The sequence below is a fragment of the Scleropages formosus genome, chromosome 18, assembly GCF_900964775.1.
Source record: "Scleropages formosus chromosome 18, fSclFor1.1, whole genome shotgun sequence".
In the NCBI taxonomy this organism is placed as follows: domain Eukaryota; kingdom Metazoa; phylum Chordata; class Actinopteri; order Osteoglossiformes; family Osteoglossidae; genus Scleropages; species Scleropages formosus.
In genome coordinates this window covers 19,720,185-19,742,443 of record NC_041823.1, presented here as the reverse complement: position 1 = coordinate 19,742,443, position 22,259 = coordinate 19,720,185, and the positions used below count along the sequence as shown (strand labels likewise).

The 22,259-nt window shown below is 43.2% G+C and overlaps 3 protein-coding genes across 14 annotated transcripts; 2 read left to right on the top strand and 1 right to left on the bottom strand.

The window, feature by feature from the left end:
* Positions 1-201: 201 nt before the first annotated feature.
* On the bottom strand, positions 202-11,148 carry LOC108922131 (zinc finger protein 384-like). Of its 8 annotated transcripts, none has more exons than XM_029260173.1 (11): positions 10,990-11,148; positions 9,443-9,510; positions 8,842-9,112; positions 8,425-8,547; positions 6,005-6,174; positions 5,212-5,288; positions 4,260-4,395; positions 2,764-2,852; positions 2,410-2,488; positions 2,079-2,237; positions 202-1,635 (listed from the first exon to the last, which is right to left on the bottom strand). In XM_029260173.1, the coding sequence occupies exons 2-11, from the start codon at positions 9,506-9,508 to the stop codon at positions 1,264-1,266; spliced, it is 1,542 nt and encodes a 513-aa protein (XP_029116006.1). In that variant the 5' UTR covers positions 9,509-9,510; positions 10,990-11,148; the 3' UTR covers positions 202-1,263. The 8 variants fall into 8 exon arrangements, with proteins under 8 accessions (XP_029116006.1, XP_029116001.1, XP_029116005.1 ...); XM_029260168.1 differs by having other exon boundaries at positions 2,764-2,931; positions 4,171-4,395; positions 10,990-11,147; XM_029260172.1 differs by having other exon boundaries at positions 2,764-2,918; positions 4,326-4,395; positions 10,990-11,147.
* Positions 11,149-11,702: 554 nt separating this feature from the next.
* LOC108922130 (WD repeat-containing protein 5) lies at positions 11,703-18,695 on the top strand. Of its 2 annotated transcripts, none has more exons than XM_018732049.2 (13): positions 11,703-12,009; positions 12,533-12,648; positions 13,468-13,607; positions 13,799-13,922; positions 14,227-14,348; positions 14,967-15,053; positions 15,229-15,318; positions 15,602-15,690; positions 15,777-16,008; positions 17,494-17,616; positions 17,718-17,883; positions 18,205-18,284; positions 18,425-18,695. In XM_018732049.2, the coding sequence occupies exons 1-13, from the start codon at positions 11,920-11,922 to the stop codon at positions 18,511-18,513; spliced, it is 1,548 nt and encodes a 515-aa protein (XP_018587565.1). In that variant the 5' UTR covers positions 11,703-11,919; the 3' UTR covers positions 18,514-18,695. The 2 variants fall into 2 exon arrangements, with proteins under 2 accessions (XP_018587565.1, XP_018587564.1); XM_018732048.2 differs by having other exon boundaries at positions 13,468-13,628.
* A 412-nt stretch (positions 18,696-19,107) lies between these two features.
* On the top strand, positions 19,108-21,998 carry pianp (PILR alpha associated neural protein). 4 transcript variants are annotated; one of them, XM_018732046.1, is made up of 6 exons: positions 19,108-19,144; positions 19,488-19,541; positions 19,879-20,110; positions 20,236-20,314; positions 20,903-21,046; positions 21,391-21,998. In XM_018732046.1, exons 2-6 carry the CDS (start codon positions 19,539-19,541, stop codon positions 21,410-21,412), a joined length of 480 nt encoding a protein of 159 aa, XP_018587562.1. In that variant the 5' UTR covers positions 19,108-19,144; positions 19,488-19,538; the 3' UTR covers positions 21,413-21,998. The 4 variants fall into 4 exon arrangements, with proteins under 4 accessions (XP_018587562.1, XP_018587560.1, XP_018587561.1 ...); XM_018732044.1 differs by having other exon boundaries at positions 19,701-20,110; XM_018732045.1 differs by lacking the exon at positions 19,108-19,144 and adding an exon at positions 19,275-19,345.
* The last annotated feature ends 261 nt before the right edge of the window (positions 21,999-22,259 follow it).

Sequence of the window (22,259 nt, the reverse complement as noted above, 5' to 3'; positions counted from 1 at the left end):
TTTATTTTCATGAAGTGTCTTTTAAGCAAAAAAGTTGCCACCACAGAAAAAGTGAAATGTGAAAACTGGACTATCAATGAAGTGAGCGGTAATGTGCTCGCACAAGCCAACTCGCAGTCCACAGAATACTTGAAGATCAAGACCATGTGTTTCTGGGGATGGAAAAATGTAATGGTAAAACATCGATAAATATAGGTTATTAACTCTGTGACTTTTATTGGTTTGTAAAGGGAAACAGTCAATTGAGATGCATCAGGCTATACAGTATGGAGCATCAATTTCATAACTGTAGTTAATTGTAGTAGAAGTAGTGAGCAGTAATAATAATAGTAATAATAATTTTCAAAACCATGTTATTGTAGACACATAATGAAATACTACAAGGATTACACATAACAAGAACCAGCCAATTTCCAAACAGACAACCATTCTCAAAAAGAAAAGTGGACTGAATTTAGGCTGTGTCTGGCTGATGTCAAGATACATGTCAATGATTTTTTTATGCATGAATTTTTAACACGTTGATATATATATCTATATTTTATAACTTGTTAAGCATAAACAGCCTTCCCTTTTATCAATGAACTTTTTTGCCAGCATATCTTACATATTACAGTAACTCTTCTGACAGATATTGAAAATAACAATAACAACAATTATAGAAATAATGTCTACGGCTATCTTTATGAAAGTATAAAAATGACTTTCACAGAGTGCTTGGCAACTGTTATCAATACTATTGATGTGATTACCATCAATGTTTTAGCCACCTTCGCCATTGTAGTTTCCTAGGGAAGAGCAGGAAGATACAAAATGACAAAATAAAAAAAGAAAGAAATCTTTCTTTTAAAGTCCTTTCGCAGCCTTTCACACAATGTTCTCACACTGAATCACCCAAGAGGCTGACTCAAACCCACATCTGTTACCGAACGATCCCCATCTGGCAAGGAAATGAAGTAAAATTAAACTAGAAATAATAAAAAGTGAGAAACTGTTAAAAAAATATCTAGGTCCCTCTCTTGCATATTCTCTTCCTTGTTCTTTTCCTTCTTTGTCATTCTGCCATGTTTCTGACCGAATTCTCCATTCCACTTGTTAAAATGTCCTTCCTCCAAAGTTTAGAATTTGTCTTATTCCTTTCAGTCTTCCTTCAGATAAATATGACCTTCTGCTTTTATGCTAACCTTCTTGTACAGTTTCTGGATTTCCTCTGTTTTGATAGAGGGGGCAGGGGTATTACCATTGCTCCTCCAAGCCTAAGGTCTATGAGTTGAGATGTTCCACTTGAATCGCAGATGTGGACACGGTGAGGCAGAGGTCCTTATGTGCTGTCAGGTCTGTAACGCTGACTGGCTTATACTGGATATCCCCAGCTGACACGGTCTTGTACTGATGCAGGTCAAAAGGGCAGGGCACTCCTTCCGTCTGTGGGTAGCTGCTAGGGTTCTGACTCTGCCCACTACTTGCCCCTCCACCTCCACCCGTTGCGGATCCACTTTCTCTTTCTCCTCGGCTCTGGCCCCCTGCTGTACCCGCCTGGCTCTGGTTCTGTTGCGACTGTTGAGCAGCAACAACTGTGGCGGCAGTAAGAGGGTCGGGATTGTGCTTCCTCATGTGTTTCATAAGATACGTCTCCTAAGGTTGAGAGGAGCAGAATTTTTTCAAAATGCATCCAAACCACGACACTGTTACAGTAAATCAATAAAAGCAGTTTCTGGAGTAATGAGTTGATGGAAATTAAAAATCAAATCATACTTCACTCTTAACATCCACATTTCATGAGGATGACATGACATTAGTTTACAAATAAAGCTTTCATTTCAGTCCTATGAAAGGGTAGGAACAGAGCTAACCCAGGCCTTTGCCAAACTGGCAAACCTGCTCAAGTTCAGGCTAACACAATTAGGTTACCAAGCTGTAACTGTCAAGGATCTGGCATACCTCATTTTACAAAACAAAGCTTCCCGGTTCAGGCGAGAACATTAAAATGGCAAGGGAGCAAGAAGCCACATAAAAAATGGATGTGCATTGGTGGCTTTTGTGACTGAAGTGTAAGCCAATAGGAGGATGATGCATACCGAAGTATAAGTGCGGTTGCACAGACCACAGGAGAACAGCTTGGCATGCTTGACCGTGTGGGTAGACAGGTGAACCTCCAAGCTGGCTGAATCTGTGTAACCTCGGTTGCAGTTGTGACACTTGAACGGCTTGTCTTTGTTATGCTGCCTCCGGTGAGACTGACAAAAAAAAGTTTCAAATACATATATAACCACATGGATGTTGGGGACCGTATTATGACAACGCTTTAGTCAGGTTAACTATCTCAAAATTCACAAGCACAGGTACAGGATGGTCATTTTCCGATATGCTGTGTTAGAATAAATGAGATATGATGACTAGACTCATTACCTGCAGATTTGAGAGCTGGGTGAACGCTTTCTCGCAGCCTGGATGGACACATTTGTAAGGCCGGTCTCCAGTGTGGATCCTATAAACAGAGACTTATTCACAACCTTTTTCATATGTAGTACATATTTGCAAATTACACAAAGCAGAAAGAAAAAAGTGTCCCCTCATTATTACAGAATTAAATTTAACAGTGAAAGCTTTTGAGAGGGCACAGTAAAATATCAGAAAACATCATTACTGTGCAGACAGAATCAGGTGAACATGAAAGATCAGAAAGACGAAAAAAAAAAAAAAAAAAAGAGAGAAGAATGGCAATGAGCAGTGAGCAACCAATAAGCCCATCATGTCCATTACCTGTTGTGTTGCTGTAGGTGACTCAGCTGTCTGAATGATTTCTGGCAGTAGGAGCAGGTATAGGGCTTGACTCCAGTATGGATGCGGATGTGCTGCGCCAGGTAGCTGGAGTTGGCGAACGACTTGGAGCAGTGGGGGCACTTGTGCGGTTTGGCCTCTGTGTGGTTGCTGTCCAGGGAAAGAAAAAGATTCACAGTAAGAGGAAAGGAAATGTGCCTGTTACCTAAATAGAATCAAATCAAATAACCAAATGGCTCAGGTGTGTGCTGAGACCCAGTGAGAACAAGGCTTCTCTCCGATCTTATAAGCACAAGACACGAGCACACACCAGGCACAATCACCCCCTCCTCTCTTTATCTCCCACTCTCTCAGCAATCTCTAAAGGTAGCAGTTAATACTTCTAGAAGGCCATTTACAGAAAAATATGTTTATTTCAAAGCAGTTACTCCTCATTCTCTTCAAATGCAAAAAACTGAAAACATGAAGGTGCAAGGAGTGAAAATAGTAAAAATATCTGAGTGACACATCAACATGTAGTACAATTTTTAGTAGTTTAACAGGAAAAATACCATTAATACTGCAAAATAAGGAGAGAGTGACTAAATTCCTACATTACACATTTTGCCTTAGTGAAACCAAGGAAACTGAAATGCTCATAGAAACAGAGGGAAACTGGGAGTGATGAAGAACTCTAGAAGGGGTAGAAACTGCAAGAAAAAAACTCCCATTGCAACACCGCAATTTCTATTATTTCCAACCCCTCTTCCTATCTGCCTTCCTATCAGTGGTACCCATGTGTGTATTTTGTTTGTGTGTGAATATGTCAAGCGTGGGAAAAGGAGTAAGGGAGGGAGAGAGAAGGTAGAAGACATATATAGGATTAAAACAAAAAAGATTAAATCAAGAAAACGGGAAAATGTAGAGACAGACATGGAGAAAAAAGATACAGATAGACATTCCATGAAACAACTATTCAAGACAGCACACACTGATCACAACTGAGTTGAAAATTCAGTCAGGATGACTAAGAAAATAACTATAACAAGCTTATTAAGATAATTCGATATTATCAATTACACCTCATAGATTTACGCATGAAACAAATTAAAATTAACAAAGAAATTAAATTCCACATAAACAGAGTATAACAGTAACCAATACACATACTCCAAAGAACTGCATTTGCAACATTGCTCATTTCTGGCCAGCCCTCCACAGGTTGTCACACAACCAGACAATAAGCACCACACACCCTAACACCAAAGGCACCACACGCAGTGCAAAGCCACACACAGAGCACAGCCGCCCGCTCCACACACCAGCCCATCCACAGGGGGCATGCCTCTTTGCATACAGTCCACACCACATCCACACCCCACCAGACAGAGCCTGGGGGAACTGCAGTACCGTGTGTGCTGCTGTAAGTGACTGAGTTGCCTGAATGATTTCTGGCAGTAGGAGCAGGTGTAGGGCTTGGCCCCGCTGTGGATGCGGATGTGCTGCGCCAGGTAGCTGGAGTTGGCGAACGACTTGGAGCAGTGGGGGCACTTGTGCGGTTTGGCCTCTGTGTGCGACTTGGCGTGGATCTGCATGTCAGACTTACTGAAGAAGGTCACCGCACACATCCGGCACCTACAGGCAGAGAGACACAGAGACAGGAAGGCAAAGAGGGAGGGTTGGGGTGTGGGAAGAGAGAGAGGGAGGGAGGGAGAGAGAGCGAGAGAGAGCGAGAGAGAGACAGCGAGGGGAGAAAGAAAGGACAGTGGAGACAGGCCAGGGAGGTAAACAGAAAGGGTTGGGGGATAGGTGAGCAGAGACACACAGAGAGGATCACAAACAGAAAAGGGAGCCAAGTAAGAACAGCAAAGGTGGTCAGGGAATAATGATAAATACCCATTGGGGAATGGGTGCAAATGGGGCAAGAAGTTTTAGGACAAATGAAAACAGGGGAAGTTGAGGATAAGGTAGTTGTAGAATAGAAAAAAGATCACATGGTGCATGATGGGGGGGACAGAATGAATCAAGAGAGAAATAGCAGAACAGGGTAAAATGGAGACAGCACAGAGAAAGAGAGAGTAGTATAGAGCAGGCGTTCAGTGTGTGTAGCGCGTGACTGTGAAGCAGTGTGTGTATATATGTCAATGCAGCAGCATATACAAAGGTCACACACATGCTCCAGTGAACAGGCATAAACAGGGCGTGACATACTATTTTGCCTGTGAGATGTGCTTGCTTTGCCTGCATGCATTGCAGTGTTTAGTGTGTAAGGCCATGCTTCTTAATTACAGGTGTGCCAACTGCCAAGATACAATTCAGGAATGTAATCTAATATCCTCACTAATTAAACTCTCTGACCTTTTCCCCTTATGGAATAATATACAGCTGTTACTACATCGCACAGATACAAAGTAAAAGGATACACAGCAATATGAACCCTTTTCTCCCTACCGGTAAGACTTGCTCCCATCTTTGTTGCCATGGTCCTCCTCATCATTTGAAAGGTCATAGGGGTCAGCGGTATGGTGCTGCAAGAAGAAAAGTGCTACACTCAGTAATGCTACATTTATCCATTTAGCTGATGCTTTTCTCCAAAACAACTTACAATGTTAATCTCACGCACACACACACACACAATCATCTGAAACTGCTTGTCCCATGCGGGGTCGCGGGGAGCCAGAGCCTAATCCGGCAACACAGGGCGTAAGGCTGGAGGGGGAGGGGCCACACCCAGGACGGGACGCCAGTCCATTGCAAGGCACCCCAAGCGAGACTCGAACCCCAGACCCACCGGAGAGCAGGACCCGGTCCAACCCACTGCATCACCGCACCCCCCCACAATGTTAATCTATTTACAAATATTTACTGATTTCTACTGCCTGGTAATTTATTTATTTTTGACGGGAGCAATTTTTGGGCAAGTACCTTGCTCAAGAGAACTACAGGCAAAAGTGAGATTTGAACCTGCGACCTTTGGGTTCAAAGACAGCAACTCTCACCCCTACACTACAAGCTACCAAATGATTTTGTAAGTTCAACTGCATCAACTATAGGTGGTGTCAGCACTGAAGAATAATTAATACAACAGTAACCGTTTCTGTTAAAGATGCTTTTGAGATATTTCAGCAAACAATGTTACTTTTGGCAAACTTACTAGATTCAAATACATTAGCGGGCATGCGAAATATAGAATTATTTTGCATCTGCATTTATGGAGATTCCAGTACAACAAACTCAGCGTCACCTGCCCTCCTGCAGCAAGGTGAGCCAGGATTAGTGCGTCACTTCCTGTGGAAAGGGGATGACCACCGGCGGCAGGGCCTGCCCGTGGGAGCACGGACTTCTTCTTCCTGCCCCGTTTTGATGGTGTCGGCATGACAACCGCTGGGGAAATGCTGACCTCCTCTTTTTTATCTGAAGAACAATGGGAAAGAAGTCACATTAGGAACAGAAGAGGGCTAAAACCAATCCAATGTAAGTGCACAGGTCTAGACAGGCAATCAGCTGGAGAACACAATCAACTACATTCCAGTTAGAGGCTGAGACTGCTGCAGCATACTGCCTCGTGTAGCAATACACATAGGTCACTAAGTGTTACTCCTTCTAAACACCACAAACACTGAACTAGAGTTATAATATATTAGGGACACTTACTACAACTGTGCAAGTAGTGGAGGGGTACACTATCTGACAATTTTTGAGAATGATGACAATTTATTCTGCAGAGAGCTATAGAAGGGGAGTTGTTCTGTGTATTATAGGGGATTATTGTGTAGTAATATTGCTTTTGCACATTTTCCTTTTGTTTAATTAGTGAGGGTTAACATCACAGTGCTTTACAATTATGTTGTGGGATGTTTGTGGAAATTGATCATATAAAATTAAAATGAATATACTATTAATGAAAATTAATTACTGGTATTACGATTAAAAACAAACCTGTGCACTTAAATTTTAGATGCCTGACTAAGCACAGTTTTCTGCACTATTCACCTTTGCTGATTTACTACATTGTGTAACTCAGATGCTGTAATAATCCACTATAACGTGAAGGAAGTTTCTATTAAATCGAAGTGACGGATACAACTAACATTTAAAGTACAACTTCAAGGATTACAGCTCGCCAAGTGTTGTACAAAAATCATATTCTTGGACACCACTCCAATGTAGATATTGGGGTAAACCTCTTTCACAAATTAATGTTACCTTTCAGTTTAATAAAGTCATTATAACTTGGGTCAAGTTATTATACCTTAGAGAATAAAAATGTCCATAATAATTGTTAAACAAAACTTTGCATGCTGTGATGTTTATGATGCTACTAATATGCATATTAATATAACGTAAGTGTTGTTAGTATGAAGTTAGTAGTTATCGGAGGCTAATGTTTTGAAACTAATACGTTTTTTCCCACTAAGTTAATGTTTTGGGATGAATGTAATGACAACAGTTCCACAAGTTTCCATTGCAAGTTCAATTCATTTGTAGTACTCTAACCTTGCTGATGTATACTGGACTTATGCAACACACAACAATCAATGTTGCCGATTTTTGCGGTTTCATCACCATATCTCTTTACACAGATACATGAGATACATCAGGGTTTGATGACAGGGAATAACCATGACAGAAATTTTAGCACATTTTTTTGTCTGATATATATGCAGACAAAATGACCATTAGATTTTGTTACTACTTATGTGGCTGAATTAATATAATACAAAAAAACTTGTTTGAAAACCAGGATTTTCCGACGCTGTGGACTGTTTTCCGACGCTGTGGACTGTTCTGATGACTGAGCGTTCAGTAATCCAGTGGTTATCAACCCTGGTCGCTACATATCATCATGTACAGCGGTTTTTGTTGCTACTAAACTCGTAATTAACTGCTGAAACACCAAGTACGAAATCTTAACATCTATTTAAATAATGAATATTACATTTAAGAGTGAAAAAAATACATTTCTGATTTGTCTGCATTTGGCAAACATAAATTCTACATAACAAAAATGCAGTGAGTCCTCAGCTCATATGTTTAGTTTAAAATTCTTTTAACAAAAGCTTAAATTTTAATGCAGTTTAATTAAACTCTGTTTAGATTTTTTTTCTTTATTTATTGTGGCTTCTACCTTTGGAATGTGGAAAAATCAGTCGTCTCCAGTAACATTTTGTGGAAGAACTATTTTTCCCCATCAGGCTTGTTATTCTCCGTTAGATGGCCAAATGAAAATCATTACATAGACGGTCCTTCCACTTACTTTTCTGGTGGACTTTTGCCTGGTTTTTCCTCATTCTTCTGATTAAAGGAGAATTTCCCCGCATCCATCAAGGCCTTTTCCTCCTTGTCCTTTCATAAATGTATGCTTCATGTCATTTTCTCTTGATACTGGCCTGGTTTTCGTCAGAGGCATAGCTTGCCTCTATTTATTGTAGCGTACATAAAGGGTTTTTCCTCAGTTAAGCCTATTTATAAACGTAAAATAGCAGCTAACGAACAAAAGTTTTTGTGACCTGAACATTTTGTAGAGGATCGCAAGTAGTAATGTATAAAGTTTCATTCATTTTTTTGCTGTCTTCAAATCCCAATGCTTCAAACACTAAAAGCCACAGAGGGTGTCAGCCACCAGCTTGAGCGCTGTGACCACTGTGCTGTACAATCCGTTACCTGAGTTTGGGGCATGTAGAGTTGATACTATCATGGTGGTGGTTGGGTGTGCAGAGACAAAAGACTGCGATGAGGAGGGAGGAGAGACCAGGGTGCCCTGGGGAGTGGTGATAACTAGACCGGCTGCAAAAGAAGGGGCAAACAGGTTCAAGTAACTTGTACATTCACACTAGCCCAATGACCAGGTCAAATAGTGCTTGGTCTACTGACAAAAGAGCATCAAAAGCTTTAGAAAAATAATGTACTCGTAATCCTTACATTAGGTAGTATAAAATGAGAAGTAATGTTTTGTTTTTACAATTTTATCTTGAAGAGCTGCAACAAAACAGGTGCAAATCAAGTGGTAAATGAGGGACTGGAAAAGGCAGAAAATACAAACTAAAATAAAGAAACAGCAGGCTGGGGCCAGACACATACCTGCTGCCATGATACCAGTGGAGGGCACTGGCACCACAGTGATGTTCTGGGTGGTATGCGGAGGGTGAAGGTGGCTTCCCACGGCCAGTGAGGTTCCTCCACCCCCTTCTTGCTTAGGTGCCCGGCCTCCTGCATCCATGGCAACTGGGCCCGGTACAGTGAGCACAGCAGTGGGGTAGTGAGAAGAAGAGTGAGGGAAGGATGGGTTCTTCTCAGGACCCAGCTGCTCCTTCATCTTGTTCAGAAACATGGCGTTCTCAATCTGCCATGACATTAACAGAGTATAATAGAAAGAAAAAAATTAAGACAGAGGAGGTTCCACAGAAATACACCGGTAGGGCATGATGGAGATGGGAGAAGGAGGGACAAACCAAAAAGAGAGGAAAAGTTAACAGACTTTGTAATTAGACTGCTATTCGTTAAGTAATGACATCTGGGGGAAAATAAAGTTTAATAATCTTTGAACAGTTTTCCAACACAATCACGTTTTCTTCCTTATTTTAGATTACGGTAGTCAAAATAAAACACTAATCATTTCATTTTCAAAGGAGTTTAAGGCCACTGTAACTGTCCACATTCTAGTAATGATGATAAGAGTTACCTGTCCTTGTACTGTAGGAACTGGAGACCAAAAGTATGATGAGTTAAAATGGGAATCTTCCATCATTCCTACAAAGAATTTAAAAAAAATAAATAAATAAACAAATAAATGCACAAATTCATTGCCAAAATATGTCATTAGTCAAACTGTGGTCATCCTGGTGAACCAAGTGAGAACATGGAAGTAAATGACAAATTATCATGTTCATATGCAAAAACACAAGGGACTAAATCAGTAAATGTGTTCGCATTCAGATTATTAATTCATTAAATAGTGTTCAAACTAAACGCATTCACGTTAAACACTCCAACAAAAGCTGCACAAATAAATGTTCAAGAGCATCCCGACTTTAACAGACATTATTTATTTATTTATTTTTTTTAATCATGCCACAGTGACGCAATTTCAGCTAATTATGCAGTTATACATTTATTTTTCATGGCAGCGGTGAGAGTGAGCGCGTGCAGGAGAGACAAACCAGCCTGCAACACCGCCGGTCTCTCTCTCTCTCTCTCTCTCTCTCTCTCTCTCTCTCTCTCTCTCTCTCACACACACACACACACACACACACTCACACACTGATGAAGGACATCTAGTACTAGTAACGAATAAATTGTCTCATACTTCACACTATCTACAAGACAAGTGGGACTGTAAAATTTCTTAACGTATTATTAAATAAGTACGTATAGGTGTGAATATATATACACATATATTCATCATAAAAACAATAGCTATTATTATTATTATTATTACTGAGTGAGTGTGTAGGTCCAGCTGTTACTGTACAGCTGTAATAAAAACGCTCAGCGAGACACAGATGAGATGAGCCGTAGTTGTTACCTTCTGCTAACAGCTTAGCAAATTCAGCACACGACGCGGCGACCTGCTGCTATCTGGCTACCAACAGCTACATGATCATGTTCATTATTTATAAGCAATAACAGCTATCTGGCCGTGATAAAACCATATTCAAATTCAATTGCTTGGAAAATATCATGCTCATCACGGGCCGTTCGTAGTTTTTTTTTTTCCCGAAATCTGCATACATGAAATTACAGTGAATTTATCTGTGTTCTGCTTAACTCTTCTTTCCCGGGGAGGGAGGATGCGTTACAAAACAATCTTTTTTTTCTTAAAAAAAATTTTTTTTCTGACAATTCACTAAAGCTAAAAGAAAAACACTCGATTTCAAACACAGGGTTAGCTAAGCTTGTGGGCTGCAAACGATTATTTTTTACTACAAAAAGGCGCGTGCGCTTGCGCTGGAAAACAATATTATCCGCGCCCGTCCGTCGTTGTTCGCCTCCGCGAAAATAAAAAAAAAAAAAAAGCAAGAAAAAAAAAAAAAAAAAAAAAAAAAAACGAGGATAAAAAAAAAAGAAGAAGAGAGGGGGGAAAAAAAAACCGTCGACGCCGAAGCCCCAGTGCGAGGCAGCCTCACGCAGACTTCCGGCTGTCGAGACAGCGAGGAGAAGCGGCTCGCGCGACTCACAGAAATTAACAGAATATAATTAATAATTATGCGGGAAATTTGTTATAATTACCGGTGCTGACGACTCTCCTCCCTCCCCGGGACTCCCTCGGGCCGGGACAGTTCGGAAACTAAGTCCAAATCCGTCCGAACCCACAAATTCTCCGAGTTTTTTTTCTTCCTCGATTTTTTTTCTATTTTTTTTCTCCTTGCAGGGCTGCCCAACTCATTTGTGCCCCACTTCCGGAGAATAAGGTCAAAAAACAAAGGCGGTTTCAGTTAGTAGTATGTCACTTCCGGCAAAGAAGGTCTAACGTTTAAAGCCGTTAGTACTGCAGAGGGGAAAATGGCTGGTGTAAATGTAAAAACATTGAAAATCTCTCGCGGCACCAAGAAAATTTATTTAATACAGTAAACGGATAACACGCAAAACGAATAGCTCGTATTGTTGAGGGGAAAAAAAAAATCTCAATTTCTAAATCTAGATGATTGTGGAAGTGCATCGTTTTGTTGCGTTTGTGCAGACAAAACCGTTTTGTCTGAGTTGCTGGTTATTACTTTGGCAGTGTGGCTTATATGGAGTACTACATAATTTATTTAATGGCTTTTTATTTAAAGTAGCTTTCATTAGATGGAGAAAAAACACGCCTGCTACCAGACTTTCACGTAATCGCCGGTTACCACAAACACAGAGCCAGTGTCAGTGCACGCGCGTCCTCACTGCGCTTAGGCGCGAATGAAATGGAGTAGCTTCCGGTGCGCGAGGTCATCAGAACACGTGATAGTACCGCGAGGTCTCGACACGTCTGAGGAAACGGCACGAGCGAATCGGAAGAGCGGTGAAATAAAAAGAAAGAGGCGCCGGAGCCGAAGGTCTCGGGGCGGACAGGGCACGCGGGCCGCTCTCGGCGAAATGACAAGGGCACTGGCCGGGCGCGCGATCAGAAAAAATTGTTAAGAACTTGGATGTGCAAATGATAAGGAGCTATAAACAGGGAGGCAAATGGGGGAAGTGAGGAAAGTGCAGAAGAAGTTGAGGCAGATTGAAAATCTGGAGATCAAAGCCTCTCTCACGAAAGAGGAGAGAGATAAGGTAGAAAAATGGCATTTTGAACTTTCAGCCACACGATGGCGCTGTAGGGGCGTGGTCTCAATGTTCATATTTCCAGTGTTAGAATTATCACAAGGACACTGGGGACTTACTAGATTTACAACGTTAAGAAGGATTTAAAAAAAAAAAAAAAGTTTCCAACATTACCTGAACCCTGGTTGCTATGGGTAACACTGACTGTTTTTTGATAGATGACTATAGAAAATGCATTTTTCTGAATATCAGCAATTTTGGAACCAGAAACATAATAATAATAATTACAAATGAATAATGACATGTTCACACAGGGCAGTTGTCACTGTGTTGTTAAGGGCATTTAACTGGTGGAGCCTTCATGGCAGTGTGGCGGGTATGATCAGGCTCCCTCCACGGAGTGATACCCAACAATGTTTGTAGTGAGAAAAAAAGAGAAGAAAGTAATTTGCAGCGCATCCTTGTTTCAGGTACTGTTAGTAAGAGTGAGCAAAGGTGTAGTAGGATTAATACACTTTGTATCCCCTACCAGATCTCCAGGAAGGAGGAGCTTCGTTCCAGATTGGCTGAGTTGCTGCTGCAGCTTTCTGCCCCCCAGCGAGACCAAGGAATTGTGGGGGATGAAAAAGAGAAAATGAAAAGACGAGTGTAAGAATGAGACAGGAGTGGGAAGAGGGAAATTAATAAAAAATGTTCATCAGGAGGTGTAATGATATACATGTGCAGTACTGCAAAACCCTCTATTAAAATGCAGTATTTTATTGGTATTATACACTTTTTCATAGAGGACTTACTGTTGTCTGGTTGTCATTTAGGCAGTTAAGTAGTCTGATTATATTGAAATTCCTCAAGAGGTTGTGGACATTGGTGTTCACTGCATTGTATGTCTGCTTGTTGAATTCCGTTGGCCTTGATGTTACTTTTACAAGGTAGGATTGGATGAGATGCGTAATTTGGGCACCTAGTGGCATGGATGTGGGTGGCACGGTGGCGCAGCGAGTAGCGCTGCTGTATCACAGCACCTGGGTGGTGCGAGAGGACGTGGTTTCAGTCCCCGCTCAATCTCAGGGGAGTTTGCATGTTGTCTGTGTGGCTTTCCTCAGAGTGCTCTGGTTTCCTCCCACATTCCAAAGACATGCTGTTCAGCTTCACCCACAATGTGTGAGTGACGGAGGGTATGTGTGTGTTCCACTGGTATGGATGAGTGACCCATTGTAAGTAGTGTATCTAGCAGTGTAAGTCACCTTGGTGGATAAGGTGTGGGCTGGTAACACTACATAGAATTCATTAGAAGTTGCTTTGGAGAAAAAGTGTCTGCTGAATGAAGTAATGTAAATTAATACTCTTCCTTTACAGAGTTCTGTGACATTAACTATTGATAATGCTGCCTAGGAAACTCCACACTATCACAATTATTGTGTGCAATTACATCCTGATGTTTTTGTTGCGCTTATTTTTTTGTTGCAGAAAGGACGATTCGGAGATACTCGTCTCACGGCCACCCCCTACAAAAGTTCTTAAAGAAGGATCCGAGAAACGTACTGGGCAGGAGAAAGAAGACACACATGAAACCGAGACACAAGACTATCCTTCCAGGGTTCAAATAGGTGCGAATGAAGTGGTAGAAGGTAACGTACCCAACCGTATTAAAGTAATGTGTGTGTTTTGTACCAACATTAACACATACAGCTTCAAGTGGTGGAATAAAACTTGCTAACATAAGGTAGTGATCTCTGCTAAAATAAAACTGTCATATCAGCACACTAGCATTTCTGTTTTGCCTCTCTCTTTATTACAGACACTAGACTGAAATCTCTGAGGGCATCGTGGGAAGGGTCAAAGTTTCGGCTAAGGCTGCTAGAAGGTCACAATGACCTCGTCACCTGTGTGGTTGCTGTGGATAACATGGTTGTCTCTGGCAGGTACCTGCGTTATTCTCACTGCCGCTTTCCCTTATGAAGTGGCATTCCATCTGCATTGATTTGATTAAAGCTGATTATTAACTCGTTCACCTTGATTTGCATGATTGAAATACATTGGTAAGTACCTTCTCGAAACCTCCGGTTTCCATGACGTTCCTTTATTTCTTATTCGTAGTGTTAACCGATTGCCATGCCTTTCTTGACATTTTAGCTGCCATTGAGCTACTGTGCCACCTTCCCATGTGTGATGCAGCTGTCCTTATGTCCTTTCCTCGTGCTTCTTCTCTCCCCACCTCTTAAACAGTCGCGATACAACGGTAAAGGTGTGGCACGTTCCCACGGCAACAGAACAGCGGAATCTTGGGGGGCACAGTGGGGGTGTCACCTGTCTTTTTGCACCTCTTCCTGAGTACTGCAGAAGGCTGGGTAACTCATATCCGTCATAGCTGCTATGGCAGTTTTTCTTAACAACTCATTGTATAACAAGGTCCATAATATAATTTCCATAACATGTGGATTAATAGGCTGTGCTTTACATTCCCTACAATACAGGTGAAAAAGATGTTACAGCATGTATATCAGAACATGTCACAGTTCTAGGTGGAAGCTAAAACGCCGTTTGTTCAACGGTCACATGTTCTTTGTGAGTCTCCTTCGTGTTACTCATATAGTGCCGAACTCCATGTTGATGGAGGAGGTAACTTGAGGGGGAGGCTGTGTTTCTTAGCTCATACATTTCACAGCCAGTCAGGGAAGCCGTACTGCTTGATCAATACTATATATAACGTTCGGAGCTATACATTTTGTGGCTGTTACATTTCACTTGGTTTTTTACATTCGCTTTCCTTTTATGTATGGTTGTGTCATGGTGTGGAGAGCACTTGCATGCATCTGGAAGAGGGATGGGCACTGAAATAATCCCTTTTTGTATTTTAAAAGTCATGCAGTTTGAAGTCGGGGTCTCGGTTGCAGCAAATGGTCTTTTTCGTTACCGCTTAAAGGTGGCACATTGCCGTCTGATCCCATTACTCTCTCTGTCTCCAGCTCGTTCCCTCTCTCTGAATGAGAAGGAGAGGTTTGTGATCAGTGGTTCGGTAGACTGCACTGTCAGAATCTGGGCCCTTAGTACTGGTGAGCTTCACACACACGCACATCAATCAGTGTATACCCTCTTGGGCTATATATCAGTCACATCAGTGGCATGCCAGGCCTAACACCTTTGAATTTTTTTGTGCAACTTTGATTCGATGAAAAAACCCGAACGCCATCATAACGCTTGAACTCGTAGCCCTTCTCTTTGTTTTAGGACTCTGTGTGAAGTCAATCTACACATTCAATGCAGTCTCAACGCTCTGCTTTGTCCCTGAGGGAGAAGGATTCATTGTTACAGGATCAGGTGAGTTGGGGTGGACTGTTAGAGGGAGTTTGTGTGTTAGGGATCCTCGGTATAGTGCTGTCTGTCATAAAAAATGTCTGAAAAAAATCTCTTTTTAAATGAATGAAAGAAACTTTACTACTCTATTTGGTTGAAGTAGCATACTATAGAACACATGTATACACACACGTATTTATTTAGATTTCGGTCATACAAGTATACTTTTGTTTTGCGTGCATCACTGTACGTGTTGCTTGGGTGTTAATGTCAGGATATATAACTTTTTTTTTTTTTTCCCCCCAAGATGGTGGTAAAGTAGAAGTTTGGAGCTGGGATTCCATGCAGAATTGTCAGTCAGTCAAAGCGCACGAGGACAGCGTGACCACACTGCAAGTGAGAGCCATTATGTGAGTGTGTAGAGTTACATTGCTGTAGTTGTCAGTCCACCGAATCGCTGTGCATGCTGTTTTCATGTCCAGTCCCAGGGTCCTCTTGTCTTCAGTGGCTCAGCAGATGGAGGTGTGTCTGTGTGGGAGGTGCATCACTCCAGCCCTGCCCCTTTGCAAATACTACATCGCTGGAGCTCATGTGTGACTGGCTGTGGCAGTCCGAATGAAGCCCACGTTGGCCAGCTGGCCCTCAGCCCCCGTGGAGACCGTGTGTTCCTTGCAGATGGGAAAGCCAATCTGAAGATACTGAACTGGAGGACAGGTGGGGGAATTAAAAATGATAAAATATTTATCACATGTAATACATGTTTGTTTAGGATTTAGGATAACAATTCCAGTGAGCATCAGAGGTCTTTTTAAATAGGGTGTTTGTTTGGGTCTACAACCCAAGCTTGTAAAATAAGAATGATCATAGCCTTCTTTCACAGAATTTAGTTTAAAAAGGCAATCCAAAACCAGACTCGTAAATTGCTGGGTAATTAATTTCTCACTCACTGATGACCAAACAGTAAATCATAGTTCTGTGATCCCAGGAACAGTGACTAAGTGAGTTTTCTCACTTTGTTTAAATTTTACTTTAATTTTTTTTAAACTCTAAATTTATTACATAAAATATTACGATACCGATACCACGGTCAACTAGGAGCCAGTTTTTATTAGTGAAAGATTAACTTAATTGCCGGTGGGCTACTCTAGAGCAAAAGAATAAGATTTTCAATAGGGTTTCTAACCCTAATAGGCTCTAGGAGGATTGAAATTTTAATTTCTCATTTTACTCAGAAAGACTGGTGAAACTGAGTAAAGGGTGGGTAGGAAGAGTAAACATCACCCTTTGAAAAGATCCATACTTTTCCAGGTCTCCCCAAGTTGTTACTCCCTGTGATCCCTAGTCAGTACGGTGAGCACCCACCAGTTTCCAGTTTCTTTTTCAGCTCATCCTTCCAGTGGTCCACACAACTTCTACATGTGTGTCTGGATCCATTTCCAAAGGGCAAAGAAACCTAGATGTGCTATAAAAAAAAAAAAAAAAAAAAGGCTTAAAGGTTCTCAAGTTGATATGGCTGTGTGTGGCTTGTCGTACTGCCCAGGGAGTTAGTGCAGAGAAGGGTTTGTGTGGGTGTGAAGGGCCTCTATGGTTAGTTGGCATGGAAATGATGTAGTACTGATGTATTTTCAGACTACTGTTACAGTTTTGAATTTTATTTGTAGATTTTGCAGTTGGTAGACAGCAGAGGAGCACCCAAAGGGTGCCACAGAGACTTAAGAGGAGGTTCTGGCTCAGGTGGATGGTCTCTCATGTCGCAGGGAGCCTTAGAAGGAAGCAACTTGACCAGAGGCACAAATGTGCCACGTCGTCCATGACGGTGACGCTACGGGACGTTATCGGAAGGAGCTATTAAAGGCGTCGGAGTGATATCAGCGCGGCAAAGATATCACTATAATCATGTCTGCAGAGGATCAAATACTGATTGCTGGGGAGCTCGGTTATTCGCAGTGTGGAGCTCTGAGCAACTTATGCAGGTGACCTGGCAGGCATTGTCAGACAGAATGAAAGACCACATCCATCCAGGAGTATCTTGTATTTGACTGCGGTATTCTGCCAAACATGTTAGGTATAATCTGGTTTTTGGTTTGGGGCAAAGGTGGAAAGAAATGACCACCTGTGTCATTTTTAACCGCTCTGTATGATCTTCACATCACTATAGGTCTTTTCCTCTTTATTTCTGTTGCCTTTTCACTCATCCAGGCTCAGTGTCCAGACTGGCAAATCACAGTACCGTCGCTGGGGTGACAGATTGTGTCAGCCAGACAGCCGGAATTCTGATTGGCTCTTGCTTTGACCTTGCGACTGGAGACAGTACCCTTAACCGTTAGTATGACGATAATTCTAACTTAAAAAATGCGATTTGTTTAACTGTCATGGCCACGTTTGTTTATAAACAGTCAACTTTACTTGTTTTTCTTTTTCAGTATTTTCTCTCCCGCAGTGCGAGTACCTCGTGTCTCTAACATGTCACGAATACCCCAGAATCCTGTGCTTTGCAGCATGGCTTACACCCAGTGGGGGCCATCGCTGGGTCACAGGGGGCCGTGTCCTTACGGTCTGGGAGCAGCTTCCAACAAGCACTAAACAAAGGTGAGCTATCTGTTAACCCGAAACATCACCAAGAATACTGGCAGTCTTGAATAACAGAGATTATCCGTGCTAATATCAAAATTCATAAATTTAAATAACAAATAGTCTTCCGTATTTGCTGAATTTTATCATCAGCGTTTTAAAATATTAATTTTGCTTATTTACTCATTAAAACACACAGGATTAGAGTATAAATAAAATTATAAATAAACTGAATGTGTGTAGAACTAGGTAAATAGTGGATGCAGTTTCCCGTCTGCTTTACTTCAGTGTTGTTCTATGGAAATGAGTCATGTTGTGGTGATGTCATACATCTAACAGAGGTGATGTCACAGCAAAGAGAAACATCCAGTTGGAAGCCTGTTCTGTAGAATCTGATCCAGGTTCAGAAGAGGACGATGGTAAAACTTGTTCATGTTCATTATTATTGTCCGACTCAAGTTATTGGTGTTAATTCAAGTTAAATAATAGGCTTCATGGTGTGAGCATCAGAGCAGTAAAATGCATTTTTTCTCTCTCTCTCTCTCTCTCTCTCTCTCAGATGACGATATGGACAACTACATATCCCAGGATGCCCCTGCAAACGATGAGGAACCCAACTCGTCGTGGCTCCGCTGCGCTCTTCAGTGACAGGACAATCGATCACACAGCTGCCCGCTGAAATATAGCATGTTTGAGCGACAACAAGAGGGGAGGGGATGCGAGAGCGTGATAGATTGTCTTTGCCTGCCTCTCCCCTCTCTCAGGCTGAGAGATTGTTATACAATGTAAATGTTGCTCCGCATATATGAAATAAACCTGTCATGTTTCAATCTATAGCCCCAGTTGTTTGTCATTCTTAGCATGTCTGTCTATAAATATCTGCTCATCCATCTGTTATGAATCCATGAAGTTCAGCCTGTCTGCAAGGTAAATTAATGTGTATTGATCTTCTCTCCCTCTCTCTTTCTGATCTGCTAAAAATAATTTAATTGTCTTCTTCCCTCCCCCCAAAATTAGAATATTAATAAGCCCTTCTTAGCTTCCTTCTATTTCGGTCCTTAAATCCATTTCTTTCCTTTTTTCCCTCTGTCCATCTAATTGAACCTGTTAAAAAGCATAATTAGCATTTAAATCTCACCCACACTGTCTCCCTCCCTCTCTCTCCCTCAGTCTCTACATGTCTCTGTCGCTAAGGCAACCAATGCTTTTCCCACTCCCTCTCTACATCTCCCCTTCTCTCTCTGCCTCTTTCCCTCACTCCCTCCTTTTGCAGCGAGAGGTAGGCATGTTAACCGATATCTGTGTGTGTGTGCGTTTCGTGCGCTTGCTGGCGTGTGGCGACACTCGAAAGTGTGGGAAAAGCTTGGCAAACGTAAGGTTCTCGACGTGGAACAAGTCGTACGTGCGTGTCCGCCGAAACTGTTAACATCCGCACGCGTGCACGTACGAGCGCGCGCGTTCGCTTCGGCGTCGGGTTCGAGTAAGTGTACCCTGTGCAATTCCGTGTGTGTGTGTGCCTGAACATTCCTTTACTCCAGCTGACAGAGGTTCTGTTTACATTTCTGATAGTGGTCCTTCTCTAAGAGTAAAGCCCTCACCATCCTCCCTTTTCTGCTTTTAAGAGAGATGATTGGAGAAGAGGGGGGTCTGTGAACTGCTGAAGCGATGGAGAGATGGTAAGACACGCCAAGAAGGACGGAGCAGGCAAACCGACACGCTGACTGACTTGAGATGAACCGCTGAACCGACTGCACTCCGGCACCCAGTCTGGTCATTCGTTGTGTGTATGCGGGTCTATGCGCTGTACTATATTAACCCCTCTCTGGCTGTCTCAGCTCCATCTCTCCTGTCACCCGTTTGGCCGCCCTCTGTTGTCTCCTGGTTGCATCGGCAACTCGCCACGCATCATGTGACGGGGGTGCGAGGAAAGAAGGGAGACGAGAGGGGGAAAGGGAGCCAACGGAGGAGATGCAGATAGGCACGTTCCCACCTCAGCTGTCTGTCACCACCCAGGCCACGCCTACGCCGCTCTGGGCGGTGGTCTGGGGACCGACCCACCCCATCGAAGACGAGACGCCCCATTTCCCATCCGCCTATGAGATGAGCAGCCGTCACCCCCTGACCGAAGGTTGGGAGCATCGTCAGGGCCCGCCGACGACTCAAACGCAGCAGCTCCTGCAGGCTGAAAGAGAGGAGGACGGATGGGTGGAAGGAGGCACGGAGACGGACAGAGAGGTGGAGGAAGGTAGGCGGGCCCACGAGCGACGTCTTGTGGTCACCTGGGCGCACCTGAGAACTTCGGCAGAGGGCCGCGCTGTAGTTGACACCCCGTTGACGGTGATCTTCTGTTGTCCTTCTCGCTCCCTCCAGTTGATCCACAGTTCTACGTTACTGTGACCATCTCCTCTCTCTTGATTCTGACAGCTGTCATTATAACCGCCAAACTCTGGTAAGAGCTGTTCGAACGTCTCGTTTGTCCACTGAGCGTATTGGGGGTGTTGGAAACAGCTTCCTCTCTCTTCACCTGCTCTTTCAACGTAGATGAGAAAATGCGTTTGTGAGGATCGGTGCAAAACGCAACTTTTCCTCACTGTCAGCGAACAGGAAAAATTTACTGGAGCCGATTCCTTTCCCCAGTCAGTAGATGGAAAGGGCGTCGTGTTGAGCTGGTAAAAGAAGGCAGCTGCTACCGTAGTGGTTGGAGCTGCTGTCTTTGAACCCAAAGGTCGCAGGTTCGAGTCTCAACTCCAGCTGTAATACCCTTGAGCAAGGTACTTTTACCATAAAAATCGCTCCAGTAAAAAAAAAAAAACACCCAGCTGTATAAATGGGTAAACGACTGTAAGCGGATTAACGCTGTAAGTCGTGTCGGAGAAAAGTGTCGGCTAAGTGAAGCGATGTAAAATGCACGTCCGGTTCTCCATCCCTCAGGACGCGACCGTAATGCAGGCAGAGGGCTTCTCTCAGTCTGGGGGGGAGTTTTCCCAGGGTACCTGCCCTTCCCAGTTACCTTTTCTCCCATCCCCTCTCCCTTCAGCTATGACCGCAGTTGCTCCCGGCACCCGCCCCCCCTCTCCCGTGGCACGGCCCCCCCGCTCTCCCTCTCCATCCCCAGGTCCCTCACCCCGGAGGAGGGCAGGCGGACACTGCACGGGCTCCCTTCCTTCACCGACAGGGAGAGGTGAGAGATGTGTCGGGGCGCGGTGCCGGTCGCTGCCTGAAGAGCACTCGCAGCGCACCACTCCATTTAAAGGACTCTCTGGGGCTTTAAGGGACGGCTTCACGAGGCACTTAAGCCTGGCCGTATTAAGGGATTTTCGACCCCCTAATTAATTCAGCGCACGAAACAGGAACGTTGCTATACATGCAAGCTTTTCTATAGAAATCGGAACTGAATAATTTTCCGTTGTGCAAAGAACAAAGTGTAATATTGCCCGAAATAACGCGCTAGGGTCAAGTTAGACTCAGGTGGCGAATGAGACGACGAAAGACGACTCCAATTTGTTTTTCTCTCTTTTTCCCTAGAATTCCTGTGGTGAACCTCTAATGCGACTGTTGATCATATTTCTACCGGGGATGAATTTGAGATGTCGAAGGTGTAACTATTTTTTAACCGTCGAACACCGAGCTCCGATATTTAGCCATTTATAACCCATCATAAGGATGTGTAGGAGTAGAGATGCAAGCTGTCATCCTCCTGCTGCTGACCTTGGCGTGCGTGTATCACACCTGTCTTCTACGGCTCTGTAGTGCAGTGTCTTGTACTGTTAGAAATACGCTGTTTTATTCTGCAGTTTAGATTGTTGCAGCTACAACAAATTCAGCTCGAGCTCCAGACTGCGCAGGGCTAACCAGTGACTCCACCAGGGAGAAGCCATTAACCTCTCATAATCTATTATTCAGCACAGCTTCCACAAGCTGTAGGGGGATAAGGTCGACACTGTAGCACAATGGAAATCTACCCAGAAGTAACCGCAGAAATCAGATAATCCGCAAGTAAACGGTTACGCATAACCGCCCGTAGACCACTTTCAGTGCACGTAGTGCTGTTCGGTGTCGAGTTCAACCTGTCTCATAAATGTCATGTGAATTCAGCAACTGTGTGGTACAGTGACTCCCTAAAAGACAATAAAAGGCGATCCTTGTGTTTTAAAGCTGCGCGTGTGTGTGTGTGTGTGTGTGTGTGTCTGGCGTTTACTGTGGTGAGGTGAGGCTGCGCAGGCAAGACAGAAAACAGGCAGGAGTTCACAGCTCCCATCTGTTCAGAGGAGAAGCTGTAAAACGCCGACGCTGAATCACAGCGAAAGCACATTACATATGCAGAAAGACGGAGAAGAGAGGAAAGTCAATTCCCTTCCTTGTAGCCTCCTTCTCCTGCCTCCACCTCTAACTGG